Source organism: Lathyrus oleraceus, chromosome 3 (genome assembly GCF_024323335.1).
Source record: "Lathyrus oleraceus cultivar Zhongwan6 chromosome 3, CAAS_Psat_ZW6_1.0, whole genome shotgun sequence".
Taxonomy (NCBI): Eukaryota; Viridiplantae; Streptophyta; class Magnoliopsida; order Fabales; family Fabaceae; genus Lathyrus; species Lathyrus oleraceus.
The window spans coordinates 38,348,740-38,365,698 of NC_066581.1; the positions used below are offsets into that span (position 1 = coordinate 38,348,740).

Here is a 16,959-nt window from a genome sequence, read left to right on the forward strand (position 1 = left end):
GTTGAATCTTAAGATATTTATGAGGACCTTAGACATACTTAATGTTGTTCTTTTATCAGACTAAAAAGATTTATTTATCTTGTTGGTGTGTGTTTTTAGTCTAAATTTATAAGCATTAGGGATAATGCATATAATTTCAGGAGATATAAGTATTATTGGGGGAGTTTTTTTTACTATGGAGCATCGAATATAGTGAGACTTTTTTTCTTCTTGGAGCAACAGTTTTGTGAGACACACACCACATATTCACCCAAAATCTTAAGGTGATAGGTGGGTGGATTCTCTCACTTATAAATGCTCAAGTCTCACACTACTCACACTTGATACATTCTTAACACTCCCCCTCAAGTGTGAGTCCACAATGCTCCCCTCAATTGAAAGCTCTTCTTACTCTTGTAGTGCATGGAATCTTTCTTATTCATCAAACGGGCGCCGCTGACACTCTTCAACGAAATGTTTCTTATTCACCACACTGACGCCATTGACTTTCGATATAAGTAAGTCGGTCCTTTTTTCTTGAACTAAAGACTCATGATACCATTTGTTGGGGGAAGTTTTTTACTAGGAAACATTGAACATAGTGAAACTTCTTTTCTTTTTGGAGCAACACCTTTGTGAGAGACACACCACATATTCACCCAAAACCTTAAGGTGATAGGTGAGTGGGTTCTCTCACTCATAAATGCCAAAGTCTCACACTACTCACACTTGATACATTTTCAACAAATATATTATTTTATGTTTATCATTAGAGATATATCCATATAATTAGGGATACTTTATGTTTTTTTTTAAAGTATTAATTAATAATATTTATAGTTTTCAATTTAAAATATATATTAGTATCATTATTAAATTTTGTTAAGAGTTTTAAATATTTTTTATTAGAATTTTTTTTGTTAGCCATCAGTTATTTTATTTTATTTTATTTTTTAGTGGAGTTATTGATTTACTTTTGTGCTAATCTTTAAATTTAACAAAATAGTATTGTTATTATTTTTTTAGATATTAGATAGTGAAAAAATTATGAGGTAATAGTTGTGATTAATTAAAAATAATTCTTGTGGAGTAGATAATAATAAGTTGAAGTTATTAAATTTAGTGTACAATTGTTTAAATTTGTTGTTAGATTCAATCTCAAAATTTGTTGTTAGATAAGAGTGATACAAAGAATGACTTGTCACATTTTAAATGATGTGGCAAATATAAAATTGTATGGCAAGATATGTTGTTATATAATCTATTGCTTCAAATTTAACCAATATAATAGATGCTATATGATATAGAGTTAAACATATCCAATTCACTCATTCCTACATTATTCATCTCATTGGTGTTGAAATTAAACGAAAATGAAATTGTGAGAAATAAATAAAGATCATGACACTACTAGATGTAAGTAATATATATATTGACAATCATGACAATTTAGTGACAATGAGTAATAAAATAAATAAAACATGACAGTATGCCTTAGAATACAATTTGCAAGTCAGGCAAGGAGAAGCATCACTACATTCAAAACCATTTTTGCGATGACAGAAGTGCTGGTAGTAGCTTAAAAAATAATCACTATTCAACTCTACTCTTTAACTTAACCAAGTATGCAGATATTCAGCTAACACTTCCATCTCCTATTATTTGTTGAAAAACAATGCTGTTACGACGCGGCCTTGTTTTGCCTCTTGTGCGAGCCTTGCGGCAAGGATTGAATATATGTGTGTGTGTCTGGATGTCATTCTTGTTTTGCCAGAATTTATATGTTATACATTCCATTGCTTTAACTGTCATTTTGCTGTTTCTGCTGCTCTGTCTCCTTGGATTTATATCAGCCTGTTGTTCCAAAGAACCATAATCGCAATGTATGCTACTTCTGTCTTCTGATGAGGCGCTTGAACTTCCATTCTGCTGGTGGCAAATTGGATCACAAACATTTTGGTTGGCATCTAGAATGCTAGAAATACAAGAGAATCTTAATTTATCAGATCCCAAACCTCCTGAAAAATTCTGAATGACGCGGCTATTCTCTGCCTTGGCACAAGCAGTCAATCTCCTCCTTTTAGTAGGAACAGCAGCATGATTAGAATCACCTGATCTTACTCTCCAATTGAACTCATGATGCTTTATGATCCTCTTCACTTGACTATCATCAAACACGCAGGTGTGTTGATTTTTCTGGCTTTCGACCATCTTGTTCACATCATTCTCAGGATTATCATGTATTTCTTTTTCAACAAAGACTCCACTGTTAGATACACCAATGCAACTATCAGTTTTCTTTCTGCCATATATCAGAATCTTGGATTCCACCATCCTTGGTGAAGAACCACCATTACTTTCGCTTAGAAGATCGGTAGTCATTTTAGAAGCATCTTTCAATTCAACAGGCAGATATCTCATTTGTTTCACCTTCAATAGTTTTCTTTTAGGAAGTCCATTGGTATCAGTAACTAATAACTTTGTTGACCTCTGTGTAATGCTTTTAGACATATCCTTGCTATGGTTTACTCTCCTACTATATGTGTTCCCTTTATATCTTTTACCATCAACATCTACCTCATCTCTATGCACTGTATTAGACGGAACGTATTTCAACGGCTTTCCGCAATGCACCAAACTTATAGAAGATCGAGGCTTGAGGTAACATTGACGATGATCGTCAGAGAAATCATCTTCGTTTGGTCCTCCTTCTTCAACTTCTTCTTCTTTGAGCACAATAATATTAGGTTCAGCTACTACTTTGCTCAATACATCCCTAACAGAATCAAAGTAATGTTGCCCTTTCAAATGTTTTCTCCAAGAAAACTTCTCAACGCCGGGAATAAGAAAAACTAGATAATCTTGATTCTTTGGTTGCTCAGAGTGCCAACCTCTTGCCAGTAAGCGGGGCCAAACAGCTTCCCAGAATAGTTCATTACTTCTGGTTTTGCTCAGCCAACATCCTCCTGCCAAAGATTGTATTATATCACCCGGTCCAAGAGAAGACAAAGCTTTGCAAGCTGGTGCTAAAAACTCCTCACAACTGTTTTTCCTAGGTTCCAAATCAAGCCGAGTAAGGACTCCATTCTCCTTACCAATACCTATCGCTTCTGCAAAAACGCCAAGCCCAACTATAGACTTCATTGTAGATATGTATTTTTCTAGAGAACTTTTGCCTTCCACATATGAGTTAGAAGCCTGAGTATAAATAAGCAAAGTGAGGACTGAAACTAATGATATATATAATTTTTTTTTAAAAAACATAGAGATAAGATTGCAGAGTTGAATACCTTAGACAAAGTATGTTGTGATTTTTTAGTGACATGAGGATTCAAGCGAGACAATAGATCATGTTGCCTCATTTTGGTAGAAAGTTTCTTTGCTATCATACACTTTCTCCCTTTTAACTTCCTGCACTCCGACCATCTTTGATATCCATCCGACTTGTAAAACTTTCCATAGTAAAATGAGAGTATTTCTCCCATCCCTTTGTTCTCTAACAATTTTTTAATCAGAGTAAAATTCTTCCCAAAAATAAACAAACCGAGTACCAAACATTCTGCATCAGCATCACTCCACGTGACTGAGATGGGCAAACAAATTGAAGGAGAGTGTAATTCATCATACTCATCTTCTTCTGGATAATCAGAATCCATTTGAAGTGAAAGCTGGTCTGAATATGAAAGAATCTCCGCCTGGTGGTCAGGACCTATTTTAGGACTGGGGCCTTCTTTCTCGTCTAAGGACACCATCTGTCAAGAAAAATAGGAAAGTAAGGCAGATAAGTATAAACTCAGATTAAGGGTTAATAAGAAATGTCATATAGGACATGTAGATGAGGCATAAAATCATCAAGGAGCATATATCAAACATGAGTTAATCACAAGCTATTGATGTTTAACCGGCGACTGGTTTTTGAAAGCATCATATAGTACTAGTTATTGAAAGAATTGAGATTTCATAACTATTACTATCCAATATTCATTCAATTATCCCTAAGGAACCTAAAATAGAAGAAGCTTAGAGTACAAAATTGCGAATACGAGCTAGAACATGAAAACCCTGACTTCACCACTGTGACTATATTTGGGACAGGCTGAATATAAATAAATACATTTCAAGAATGATTTAGGGAAAACGTAGAAAATAACAAGAGAATGAACCGTAGATAGATGATGAGAGTGAAAAGCCCTCATTTGCATGTTGAGAATGAATAAGAAAAAGCACATTGATGGACGAAGAACAGGAAGATTAGGATTGATCACACACAATTTACAAGCAATCAATAAAAATAAATGTTTGTTTGTGATTATCTATGTTATTATCACATACATAGCATAACATTAACAGAAGAACGTTGGTTGAAGAATAGTATTTGTTTGTTAATCTTTGAGGTTTTGAAAGGAAGAACAAGTATATACATGATAATAGAAAAAGAAATAAACGAGTGATGATTGATAATGCAAGAAGATAGTGTAAACATTAAAGGAGAAAGGGAAAGAAAGAGAAGGAACCTGTGAAAGAGGTGAAGAACGAAACGATAGAAGCAACAGAATGAAGTGAAATAGTGAGGTTAGTGTAATTTTTCTTACTTTTATAACACGCGACTTGAGTTCTATTCTATTCATTCAAAAAGACCAAAACTCTCGGTGCTGATTTTTCTCAACAGTTTTTCCTCAAGGGTTAAATATGTTTTTAATCTATCATTATTAGTCCTTACAATTTTTTTTTAATAAAAATAGTTTTTTAAATATTTTTCATCCATATTATTAGTCTTTGACATCGATCTCATTCTCAGCATCATAAATCTATCACTTTTTTTTCTTTGAAATTGAGACTTGCTTGACTTATGTCCTTGATGGTATCATACTCTTGACATGATTACTCATACTTAGATTGTAAGCCGATGGTTTGACAAATCCTGGTTTCTTGATATTCTGAAGGTCATGTCATACTCCATTAGTGGTATTTGACGTCAGGGGTCAAAAATGTGAATGAAAAGTATTTGAAGAACTATTTTTTGAAGAAAATTTTTAGAGAGATTAAAAATGATATTGACTATATTTACCAGAAATCAAAGTAAGAGTACTCAACTAAGACATAATATGTTCCTTTGGGGTACCATAAACCCATTAGAGGTATGCTGGTGAGATATATCTTAATGCATTTTATTGTAGTGAGATGTGATTATTTGAGATTTGTTTGAATACAGGCGCAAATACATACAACCAACATGATATTAGGACAAATGTTGTAAGATAAAAAAAAGAGTCAATCATACCTCGATATTTGATTTCTTCAACTGGTTTACCTACCTCGTCTTTGTCCAAGCTACAAAAAATACTCATTGGAGTTGAGATTGACTTGCTTTATCCATGTTGCATATTTTAAGTAGCTCTTTGCGATAATAGGTTTGATTTATAAATGTGCTTTATTTTAATTGAATGATTTATATGTCTAGGAAGTACTGAAGCTCCCACGTCAATAACATCTCAAATTCATTCTTCCTCGTATCAGAAAAATCCCTACACAAGGATTCGTTAGTAGAACTGAAAATAATGTCATCAACATAAATTTGGACTAATAAAATATCATGTTCATACTTCTTGATGAAAACAATTTTATCAACCTTCTCCATTTGAATTTTTTAACGTAGAAGTTTGCTAAAACGATCATACCAAGCTCTAGCGACTTATTTCAGACTGTATAAAGCCTTTTTCAACTTGAAGATATGATTTGGAAAATAAGGATTTATAAAGCCAGAAGGTTGATCAACAAAAACTTCATATTGGACTTAATTCTTCAAAAACATAATATTTGTATCCATTTGAAAGAGTTTAAAATTCATGATGCATGAGCTATAAGGCACATGTTTCATTGAAATCTATGCATTTGTGTTGATTATATACTTTTGCAACAAGTCTTGCTTTATTTCTCAAAAAAAAAAACATCCTCATCAAGCTTGTTGTGCAAGACCTATCAGATTCCAATCACTTGATTAACATAAGTTTTGGGAATAAACTCCCTATCATTATTTTTTTCAAATTTATTTAACTCTTCTTGCATAGCAAGAGACCAATGTTCATCAATGATAACTTTATCAACTTCCTTTAACTCAATTGGAAAAGAAAAGCCATAAAGATACATACCTTTCTAAGGAAGTGTCGAGTTGTAACTCCTTTAGAAATACCCCTAATGACATTTTGGATTGGATGGTCTTTGACATTCGTCAATTTTGGGAAGATCTTGATGTTCTCCATTTGAATCTTTATCTTGATTTTTTTCTTTGTCTTCAAGAGACGTTTTCTTCAAGATACATGCCCAATCAACAAATTCTACTTCTATAGACTTTGGGTTAGATTCATCAAAGGTAACATGAACTGGTTCTTCTATTGTTAGGTTTATTTTTGTTATTATATATTATTGACAATATTTTATAGTCAACATGTGAAGCAATATGTTTTTCCAAGATGTGAGACATTCTGTCTCTAGGTGATCAAGACACTTTAGTAAGAAAGCAACATGTTAAGCATAATGTCATTCATCCTGTCTCGCTCTGAATTGATTCGTGCGCAAGCTAATTGTAGTAATTCTTGCATTTTTAAATATTTGTTTCCTTTTATATATATGCTTTTATGTATGTTTTGGATTAAGAAAATTTTATTCTGAATCTCTTTTAGCAAGATTAAATTTGAGGAATTCTGATTTGATCAAGATTCAATTAATCAAAGTTTTACAATCAACATTATTGGAGGTTGGTTTCTTGGGATTTTGGAAAGTTCAATCGCGTTCAAGACCTAAACGCTAATGGGATTTAAAGTTACCTATGTTGCTATTTAAGAAGGCATTCTCCTTTGTGAAGACTTAGTTCTTGCATTACTAAGTTTGGTGTGTTAATTTGTTTTGAGTCTTGTATTTGTTTTTCTAATACTTTACTCTTGCATCTTAATTTTAAGTTAGGAGAATAGAGTATTTAAGTTGTAGTTTCATTCTATCATTCATATACTATTGTACTTATCCAAACAATTGTAGAGTATTTGAGTGAAAGTGAGAGGGGTCTCAGATTTAGGAGGAGTCTTGGATCAAAGTTCACAGGTAGTGTTAGGAAAAGAGACATTGAATTAGAAGATTTCAAATCAGACTAATTTGTACTTCTGATTATTAAGAGTGAATTTTCTTTCATTGGGTTTATACCCTCTAGACGTAGGTGGTTTTGCACGGACCTAGGTTATAAATTCCTCTGTTGTTTATATCATACCTTTATCTTTTCAATTGTGCATTATACATGTCATACACATTGTTCGAATATTGTGTCTGACATCTTGTTATTCATATAAAAAAATTAATTGACATCACAACAGGCATCCTATTTTGGTTGGGTGGGCTCTAGGGGTTATATATATTCTTTTCAAAATGGACAATGCTAAAGAAGGAGGATCTGTAAATCGACCACCTATTCTTGATGGCACAAACTATGATTATTGAAAAACTCACATGTTTGTCTTCCTCAAGTCCATGGATGGTAAAATATGGAAATAATTTATAAAAGGATGGACACCTCAAAAGGTTACAACTGAAGATGACACATAATTTTTTAAGCCTGAGACTGATTGGTAAGAAGAAGATGATGAAGAAGTGCATGGTAACTCTCGTGCACTCAATGTCATTTACAATGGAGTTGACAAGAATATATTAAGGATCATTAACATTTGTTCCAACACCAAGGAAGCTTAGAAAAATCTCCAAACTAGATATGAATGCACCTCTAAGGTTCACATTTTAAGACTTCAACTCCTCACTCGAAAATTTGAAATTTTGAGGATGAAACCATTGTTGAATTGAATGCCCGTCTCTGTGACATTGCTAATATCTCATTTGCCCTTAGTGGAAAAATATCAGATGAGAAGTTGGCTAGGAAAATTCTCAAATCTATTCCCAAGAGATTTGATATGAAAGTGAGAATCATTTAAGAAGCATAAGATGTAAGTACTATCCAAGTTGATGAGCTAACCAACTCAGTGCTCACCTTTGAAATGACAATCAATGACAAATCAGAGAAAAGGAACAAAATTGTGGCATTCAAAACTAATGTTGAAGATGATGAAGAACAGGTAGAAGAAAATACTGATGAAAACCTAACTGAATCTATTGCCATTCTTACAAAAATATTTGTGAAGGTCATGAGAAGACATGGCAAGAGATAAATGAATAATGTTACAACCAAATATCAAAGACTATCTACCTCCCAATGCCAAAGGCTTCAATACTCAACACAAAGGTAAAAAATGAGATAAACAAAACAAAGGAAATGGAATTCAATGTCATGAATGTGAAGCCTTTTGGCACATTCAAACAGAAAGTACCAACAAAGAGAAGAGGGAAAAAGAAATCGGGAAAAAGATTAGGAAACTATGACCTATAAGATAAACACCTTACCGAAACATTCAAAGGAGAAGTTGTAGCATAGTTTGCTATAGCTCTAGTCAATAGCATAATCGTAACACCTTACCATAATTGGTGGAGGCTAAAATGTTTTTTTTCTTATAGTGAACAATCAAATGTTCATAATGGTTTTTATGATGACAACACCTAAAGTCAAACAATGTTTAGTGAAGTCTTCAATGAATCTCTAATGACGACGTATGATTGAAGAAGTTATCTCAAGCCTCATTAATTAGAAGAGTTAACTTCCAATTGTTATATTGAAAAATGTGAAACAAATAAGGCAACTTGAAACTTCAAAGTTGTGAAAGAGAGGAAGCTCACACACACGCGCGAGCGCACATGTGCACACACAGACACATAAATTTATTTTGAAGTCTCTCTTATTTGATAAAAAAATACCTCAATTTTTTATACACATTCTTAATTGGTTACTAGCTTATTTAATCAATTAGAAGACTTTTACACTTGTTAATCGATTAACATATTAAGGTTAATCGATTAACTCATTTGTAATGCCTCCAAATCAATCATGGAAGCCTTTAATTGATTAATGATGATATAATTAAAAAAAATCTTCATGTTTGACTTGTCTAATCAATAAACAACTAAAGTTAATCAATTAGAATATTAAAAAGACCATGAAACATTTCCTTTTTGAGAAAATTCCTTTTCTATAAACAGAGAACTGCTCCTCATTTCATTACACGTCATAATTCAAATTTGAAACCATTCTTTCTCACTTTGTACTCTCTTCTTCTTCACTTTTCATTTCCTCACTGAAGTTGCTTTAGTAATGAAAGGGGAAAATATCTATGAGATTTTTGTTTACCAGTGACGTGCTCATTTTGTATATCTTTGAAGGAAATTGTTGTTTGGTTCTTGAGATTAGTTAGTTAAAATTTATGTTTGGTTCTTGAGATTAGTTAGTTAAAATTTATGTTTGGTTCTTGAGCTCAATCGATGAAAAACTTGTTTGATTTGAAGATTAACTTGTTAGAATCTCTTTTTGATTTGAAGACTAGCTTGTGAAAATCTCATGTTTGGTTTGGAGATTAGTCTCTTAAAATCTCTTGTTTGATTTAGACATTAGCCTGTTAAAATCTCTTGATTGGTTTGGAGATTAATATGTTAAAATCTCTTGTTTGATTCGTGAGATTAACTAGTTAAAATCTTCGTTTGGTTGTAAGAAAGTTTATGGACCTAGCATATGAAAAACTCATATCATTAATTGAACTCTCCAAATAAAAAATTTAGTATAAAAGAATGTCAAATAGTTAACCCAAACATTTATAAATATTAGGTACATGTTCTCTTTTCCTTATCTATTTATTTTTCTTCAATTTAATTTTTTTACATTGTATTTCTTTCTATTCATTTCTTTCTCATTCCTTATTTCATCTATTCTATTTTTTAATCTATGTTTATATAATAAAATTAATTTAAATATAAACCAATTTTTTTATTATTGACCAACATAATTTACTCAGCCTCTTATATTTAAACTCACTGTGAACATTGCAAAAAACACATAACAATACTATTATTTTTGAAAGATAACAAATAATAACACTTGCAATATATGGGTTCTATAAATCGACATATATCCTCTCAATATATAATTTGGTTGTTTTTAATATTAATTCGTCTACAAATAAAAAAGTTGAGTCAAAGTATGATTAAAATTCATGAAATTTTTAAATAGATATACTCCCTCCGTTTTTTATTATAAGTCGTTTTTGACTTTTCACACGTATTAAGAAATATAATAATTGTGGTATAAAAAAGAGAAATTATAAAGAGTTTTATAAAATTGTCTTTCATCAATGGTATTGAAAAAATAAATTGATATAATTGAAAGGTGAGAGAATAATAAATATTTAATGGTATAATAGAAAAAATAACATTAGCATTCATTGGTATTATAAAACCATTTATATTGTGATACAATTTTTTTTTTCAAAATTACTTATAATAAAAAACGGAGGTAGTATAATCTTAAACCGTCAAAAGTAATTTGATTCATTAATTTTTCTCTAAGCATTTTTGGATAAAATATAATTATAAAAGTATTTAAATTTTCTTGCTTTCAAAATTAACTTAAGTGAAATCAAACTGGTTTAATAGTGTATTTTCTCTCTCTGGATTTTTATCAAACACAAAGAGCGCAATTGAATTGAAGAAGAAACGAAACCCCATAAACAAGAATGCATTCATTCGGTTACAGAGCCAATGCTTTGCTAACATTTTCGCTTACGATTCTCGCCTTTATGTGCGCGATTTCTTCTCTATCTGACTCTCTGAATTCCCCGTCTCCTTCTGCACAAGTCCAGGTATCTTCTCTTTCACAGATCTGTCATTCAACAACTCTTTCAATTTTTTCAACCGTTTTTTGTTAACCAGTGTTTTTGTGCGTGTAGGTGTTGAATATTAATTGGTTTAAGAAACAACCAAAAGGCAATGATGAGGTAATTCCTGTTTGTTTTCTCGCTTTAAGGTTGGACTTATTTAGATTTTTCAATTGTGGTTAGTTTTTTTTATATGCATTTTATTCTGCAATTAGGTTTGTGATAACTTTCTACTATATAGTTGTTGCTGATGGGCTTTCCTTTAGATATAGGAAAGATCTGAGTTGTTTTTTTTAGGAAGAACTAGTTATGATGGTGATAGGAACTAAGAGTTCTCCTGTTCCGGTATATCCGAGGAACACAGTTTATGACAGTGAAATAGTAAAGACTAGAAGATAATTTTAGAATTTTTGTTGTCATTACATATCTTCTCTTTTATACCATAAACCATGAAAAAATTCTCTAGTTTTTCATGGATATCTACAATGACTGTGGTGGTGCATCCTCCGCCTCATGAGGCATAACCACTTTCAGCTCGACAATTTTTGATGCGCCAACAAATAGCGATAGCCACTTCACCCAGCGTTAATAAATAATTGTAATTACAGTTTAAATATAGGAAGTTGTTTCTTACATGGTGCCCGGTCATTCTTGATGCACCAATGCAATATTCTCCTCGAACCCATAGTGCCGATCGCACCTTATTCTGTCTCTCATCGCTTGCCAAGTCCTACTCCTTAATACATTGAAGTTCCAATCCTCAATGATTTGATTCAGGCTAGAAAGAGTCACTCTGGGAATGAAATTTAAGCAAAAAAAGTACCTGAAAAGTTGATGTATCTGATCTTAATTTTAAATTAAATTCATCAATTTTTCATATATTATTATTTTTTGCTTATATTTCATTCAGGCATATGAAAGGAAACCACTCTCACCGGTGCTTAAGGAAGGGTGTGACGTGAACCAAAAAGAATATGAGAAATTAGATCGTCAGAGAGTGAAGCAAAGAGTTCTCTCAAATCCCATACCTCATTCTCTATCCCTTGCCTTATATGTGAAGTAGCATACCACCTGTTGAAGACTCTCACTCCATAGCTCTTTTTGATTTCTTGATGTGTTGTATTTAGTGCTAAGTTTCCTTTTTATTCATCTGATTTTTGTTACTTTTACATTGTGGCTTTGTTTGGGAGTTTGGAGGGAAGAAGGTAGAATTAGAGACAAATCTTTCACATTATTTGAGAGAATGTTTTTGGAGATAATGATGATTGAATGCTTATGATTAATATAGTTTTAATTGAGAGTATTATAATAACATGGAAAGAATTTGAAGAATGTTTCTAAACCTTTCAAAATCCCCCTCCAATACTTTTTTTAGTTCCTACATGTTACGGGGTTTTTGTATTGTGAAGAAAAATAAATTTCCACATTCAAGCTAGACGGCTATCCTTTCTTCCCGTTACTCCTTCCTTTTCCTTCTCTCATAAACTCCCAAACAGAGCCTAGTAAGAGTATAATAGAACTTTGATGGTCTATATACCTCCCTAGCCAACTTTAACTCTTTCAAATGACAAGATATGGCTCACCCCCAATCTCTTAATTTATTTTCATCAAATCACTTCCAAATTGGCGGGCTTTTAATATAATTGCTTCAAATACTTGTTGGAATGTCCATGTTTTTACATACAACAGACAAGGGTACTTGTGTTGTGTGTACATGAAATAGTCAAGATCAAAGCTTGAAATAATTGGAAAGATCATGCGGTTTTAGTCCACATAATATTTTTTAGGCCTCAATTCATTTTTAATTACTTGTATTTTACATATATTTTTCAGCACAAGCTCCAAATCCCAAACTGCCTTACGATATTGTGATCTGAATGTCATACTGAGTCATTGTCATATACCACATTGTTTGGATCCCTTTCTCTTACATTCAATTGTCATCTTATTCATTTTTCAATCTGAACCGAAAGCATTATTATTCTTGCAGATCAGTGTAACACTGAATATTTCAGCAGATTTACAGTCTCTGTTCACATGGAACACAAAACAGGTTATTGATTTCAAATTACATTTTTCATTTAAATGTTGTCTTCTTTCCGGAAAGTATAAACTCTTATAAAAAAGTTGAATATCAGGACTGGATGAGAAAGAGTGGAAACTGATTTTGGTTTTGCATCTTTTCTATGCTTTCAGGTTTTTGTCTTTTTAGCAGCTGAATATGACACGCCAAAGAATTCCTTGAATCAGGTATGATTTGGTTAGTTTGTTTGCAACTCCATTTGATATGCGAACACTCAATTTGTAGGTCATTGATGGATCTTGAACTTCCATTGTTGAGATAGCAGCTTCTGAGTTTCTTTGCACTATTCATGATTCAATGTCACTCAGATAGCTGTGGTGTCATTGCATGTTATACAGCATTTCTGTCATCTTCGAATATATATGTTGCTCACTCTCTTGAGATGCAATTTTACAGATATCCCTGTGGGATGGTATCATTCCGTCTAAAGAGCATGCCAAGTTTTTGATTCACACATCAAATAAATACCGTTTCATTGACCAGGTCTATAACTTTTCAAGGAAGTTTGTCTAATATGAATTGCTTCCGACTTCTTTATGCTTTAATTTTGCCATCTTTTGTTCCAGGGAACCAATTTGCGCGGTAAAGAATTTAACTTGACTCTGCACTGGCATGTAATGCCAAAAACTGGAAAAATGTTGGCAGATAAAATAGTAATGCCAGGTTACCAATTGCCCAGAGAATACAGACGATGATGCATTCTTGTCATGTTAATGTTTTTTCGGTAACTTTAGCCTTTGGATATTAAACGTTCTTTCAAAGAACCAGGATCAGAAAACTGTGCTTTCGGTAGGGGGAAAATAGCTTTTGAATACTTTTCTTTTTTTGAGATATAGCTCTTGAAAGTATCAGGAATTTCTTGTGGTATTTTAAAGCTTATTACTCTTTTCCTTTAAACACATCATACCATAACAAATCCATTGAATGTCCGCTATCAACTAAGTTGGACTGACAACACGATTATCATCAAATAATATATATGCTAATCTTCAACACCCCCCGCAATCTGAGTGGTAAATGTCATTCATACCCATATTGGATTTGATATTTTCATAAGTATTCCTTGGAAGAGTCTTGGTTAAGATATCTGCAGTTTGCTCGCATGATAGGACATGATCAAAATTTATAATCTCATGATCAACTTTTTATTTAATGAACTGTCAGTCAATTTCCACATGCATAGTTCTATCATGTTGGACTGAGTTCTTTGTAATGTTTATAGCAGCTTTGTTATCACATACTAACGTCATAATATGGTTCACATGAATTTTGATTTTATCTAGTATCCTCTTAAGTCACATTCCTTCACAAATACCGATGACCATAGCTTTAAGTTATGCTTCTACACTGCTCCTCGTCATTACAAATTGTTTCTTGCTTCTCTAAGTTACTAGGTTCTCCAATACAAATGAATAATAGCATGTAGTTGATTTTCTGTCTGTGTAGCATCTTGCCCAATCTTAATTTCTATAGACTTCAATGCCTATGTTTGAATTCCTCTTGAAGTGGAGGCCTCAACCCAGTCTGCCTTTGAGGTATTGGAGGATTTTATTCACCATTTTCATGTTAGACTGAGTTGGATTTGACATGTAGCAACTAGCCAAGCTTACAGCGAACCTAGTTTCGAGTCTAGTGTGAGTTAGGTAGATTAGTTTCCCAATTAGACTTTGATATATATCTCTATCAGTTGGTGGACTTTCATCTTCTTTTCCTTTTATTAGTTCTACGAGTGTATTAGCTGCCTTGTACCCAAGCATTCCAGTTTCTTGAAGTCAAAGGTGTATTTCCTCTGTGATACATAGATATCATTCTTTGTTCGAGCAACTTTCATCCCTAAATATACTTAAGTTGTCTCAATTCCTTGACTTCAAAACACAGTCCATCAATTCATCTAGTACAATGAGATACATGATTAAAGGCCTACCAGGAGTCGATGGTCTCAAGATCGGTGGTTCTTGCAAATAATTTTTTATATTGTCAAATGCTTCTTGGAAATTACCATTCCACATGACCGCTTGATCTTTTCTTAATAATTTGAATATTAGTTCACAGGTAGCCGTCAGATGCGAGATGAATCGGGATATGTAATTAAGTAGTCCAAGGAAACCTTAGACCTCTTTCTCAATTCTGGGAGCTGGCATGTCTTGAATGACTTGTACTTTTCTTGGATCAACCTCAATACCTATTTGTCTCACTATGAACCCCAACAACTTGCCCGAACGGACTTCGAAAGTGCACTTAGTAGGATTCAGCCTTAGCTGGAATTTTCGGAGTCTAGCAAATAACTTCCTTAAATGGTCCAAATGGTCATTTTCAGCCTTGGACTTAGCAATCATATCATCTACATACACTTCAATCTCCTTGTGGATCATGTCGTGGAAAAGAGTCATCATAGCGCGTTGATATGGTGCACCTGCGTTTTTCAAACAGAAAGGCATGACTTTATAGCAGTAAGTTTCCTAGGGTGTGATGCAAGTTGTTTTCTCCATATCAGCTGGAACCATCTTGATTTGATTATACCCTAAGAAGTCATCCATGAAAGAAAAGATTGAGTGTTGAGTAATGTCATCTATCAAAACATCAATATGCGGCAAAGAAAACTCATCCTTTGGGATGGCTTTGTTGAGATCACGTTTGTCTACACACATTCGAACCTTCCCATCCTTCTTCGGAACCGGAACAATATTGGCGACCCCTGAGGATATTTTACGATAGCTAGGAAACCAGCATCAAACTGTTTCTGGAGTTCTTCTTTGATCTTCAGTGTCATGTCAGGTTGGGTTCTGCGAAGTTTCTGCTTTACCAGAGGGCATTCAGGCTTGAGTGGCAAGCAATATTCAATAATATTGTTATCCAACCCCGACATATCTTGATAAGACCAGGCAAAAATATCAACATACTCGCGAAGTAACTCTACCAACTCATGGTATACATGCTTGGTAAGGGATGCCCCAATCTTGACCTGTCTTATGATTTCCTCAGAGCCCAAATTGACCACTTCCAATTATTCTTGGTGCGGCTGAATCTCCTTTTCCTCATGGTCAATAAGTATGGCAAGCTCAGGCGGCACTTCACAATCTTCCTCACCGTTGTCTTTGGCTTGGTTAATTGGAAGTTCAGATCTACAGCGAACTTCAAAAATGTTGCGTTCAGTGGAATCATTTATTCTTCATGTTATGAGTTTATTTTTAGAATGTAATTTTTATTTGAAAAAGATGTAAAGATAAAGAAAAAGAAACTTTTACCATTTATTTTTAAGTGAAAAGTAAAAGAAAGAAAAGGATCATGATTTTGAATACAAAAGATGTCTTTCATTGATTGAATAATACTTGAAAAACATAGGAGGCCCTTACAAGCTTACCACATGCCTCGGGCGAAGGATTAAGAAAAATACAAAATGAATTACATTTCTTTTGAGAACACCATAGGAACCACAATAGAAATCCAGTTATCAAGCTTAAATCCCAAAGGACGCTTGCGAATAAGATCGGAAATTGCACGTTGACTGGAGCTTGCTCCATCTACTACTGCTATAGAAGAATCCCATTGGTAGCCTGTGTAACACCCCATTTTCTACCCCAAAATACTTAACATATAATCAGAGTAAATAAGCACGCATATAAACAAAAGGGCGTCACATCGGCGTTTTCAAAAACTAAAAGCTTTCAAAAACCAAACATCATTCATCATCAACATACAATACACCTGGTCATTTAAAATAACACAGCTCAATTATCATGAATATTCAAGAATATGCGTTCGCAGCGGAAAATAATGAATACTCATGTATTTCATAAAATGATCCACGTCCCATACCATGATCATCTCTCAATAATCTCCTCAAGATAAAATAAAATCATATCCAGAATGTTTGGCACGATGGCCTCTCCAACAGAAATTTCAAATAAATATATTCACAAGTAATAACGTAATGCATATCCAAATAAGATATGAGTTCAATACTACCAATCTACCCCGTGTTACATGATAAGAGCATTGACTCATTACCTAGTCCTCAACTAAAATACGGAAACTCTCCGGCTAATCTCGAGTGAGCTACTGTCCACTTACTTCAGCAATACTACTTCGGAGTATCTGCACGATGCC

At 33.3% G+C, this 16,959-nt stretch overlaps 2 protein-coding genes across 2 annotated transcripts; one reads left to right on the top strand and one right to left on the bottom strand.

Annotated features, from left to right (window-relative positions):
• Positions 1-1,450: 1,450 nt before the first annotated feature.
• LOC127128898 (uncharacterized) lies at positions 1,451-4,626 on the bottom strand. The gene is made up of 3 exons (XM_051058261.1): positions 4,494-4,626; positions 3,270-3,731; positions 1,451-3,177 (listed from the first exon to the last, which is right to left on the bottom strand). The coding sequence occupies exons 1-3, from the start codon at positions 4,605-4,607 to the stop codon at positions 1,615-1,617; spliced, it is 2,139 nt and encodes a 712-aa protein (XP_050914218.1). The 5' UTR covers positions 4,608-4,626; the 3' UTR covers positions 1,451-1,614.
• A 5,880-nt stretch (positions 4,627-10,506) lies between these two features.
• LOC127132339 (signal peptidase complex subunit 3B) lies at positions 10,507-13,749 on the top strand. The gene is made up of 6 exons (XM_051061279.1): positions 10,507-10,754; positions 10,842-10,889; positions 12,760-12,822; positions 12,966-13,019; positions 13,249-13,335; positions 13,419-13,749. The coding sequence occupies exons 1-6, from the start codon at positions 10,629-10,631 to the stop codon at positions 13,545-13,547; spliced, it is 507 nt and encodes a 168-aa protein (XP_050917236.1). The 5' UTR covers positions 10,507-10,628; the 3' UTR covers positions 13,548-13,749.
• The last annotated feature ends 3,210 nt before the right edge of the window (positions 13,750-16,959 follow it).

Excerpts from the sequence above, each read along its gene's own strand:
- LOC127128898 (XM_051058261.1), bottom strand. The coding sequence starts at position 4,607 with ATGAATAGAATAGAACTCAAGTCGCGTGTTATAAAAGTAAGAAAAATT. Across the intron at positions 3,732-4,493 it reads GTTCTTCACCTCTTTCACAG|ATGGTGTCCTTAGACGAGAA; the intron begins GTTCCTTCTCTT and ends TTTTCTTGACAG. Across the intron at positions 3,178-3,269 it reads CACAACATACTTTGTCTAAG|GCTTCTAACTCATATGTGGA; the intron begins GTATTCAACTCT and ends ATTTATACTCAG.
- LOC127132339 (XM_051061279.1), top strand. The coding sequence starts at position 10,629 with ATGCATTCATTCGGTTACAGAGCCAATGCTTTGCTAACATTTTCGCTT. Across the intron at positions 10,755-10,841 it reads CTCCTTCTGCACAAGTCCAG|GTGTTGAATATTAATTGGTT; the intron begins GTATCTTCTCTT and ends TTGTGCGTGTAG. Across the intron at positions 12,823-12,965 it reads TCACATGGAACACAAAACAG|GTTTTTGTCTTTTTAGCAGC; the intron begins GTTATTGATTTC and ends CTATGCTTTCAG.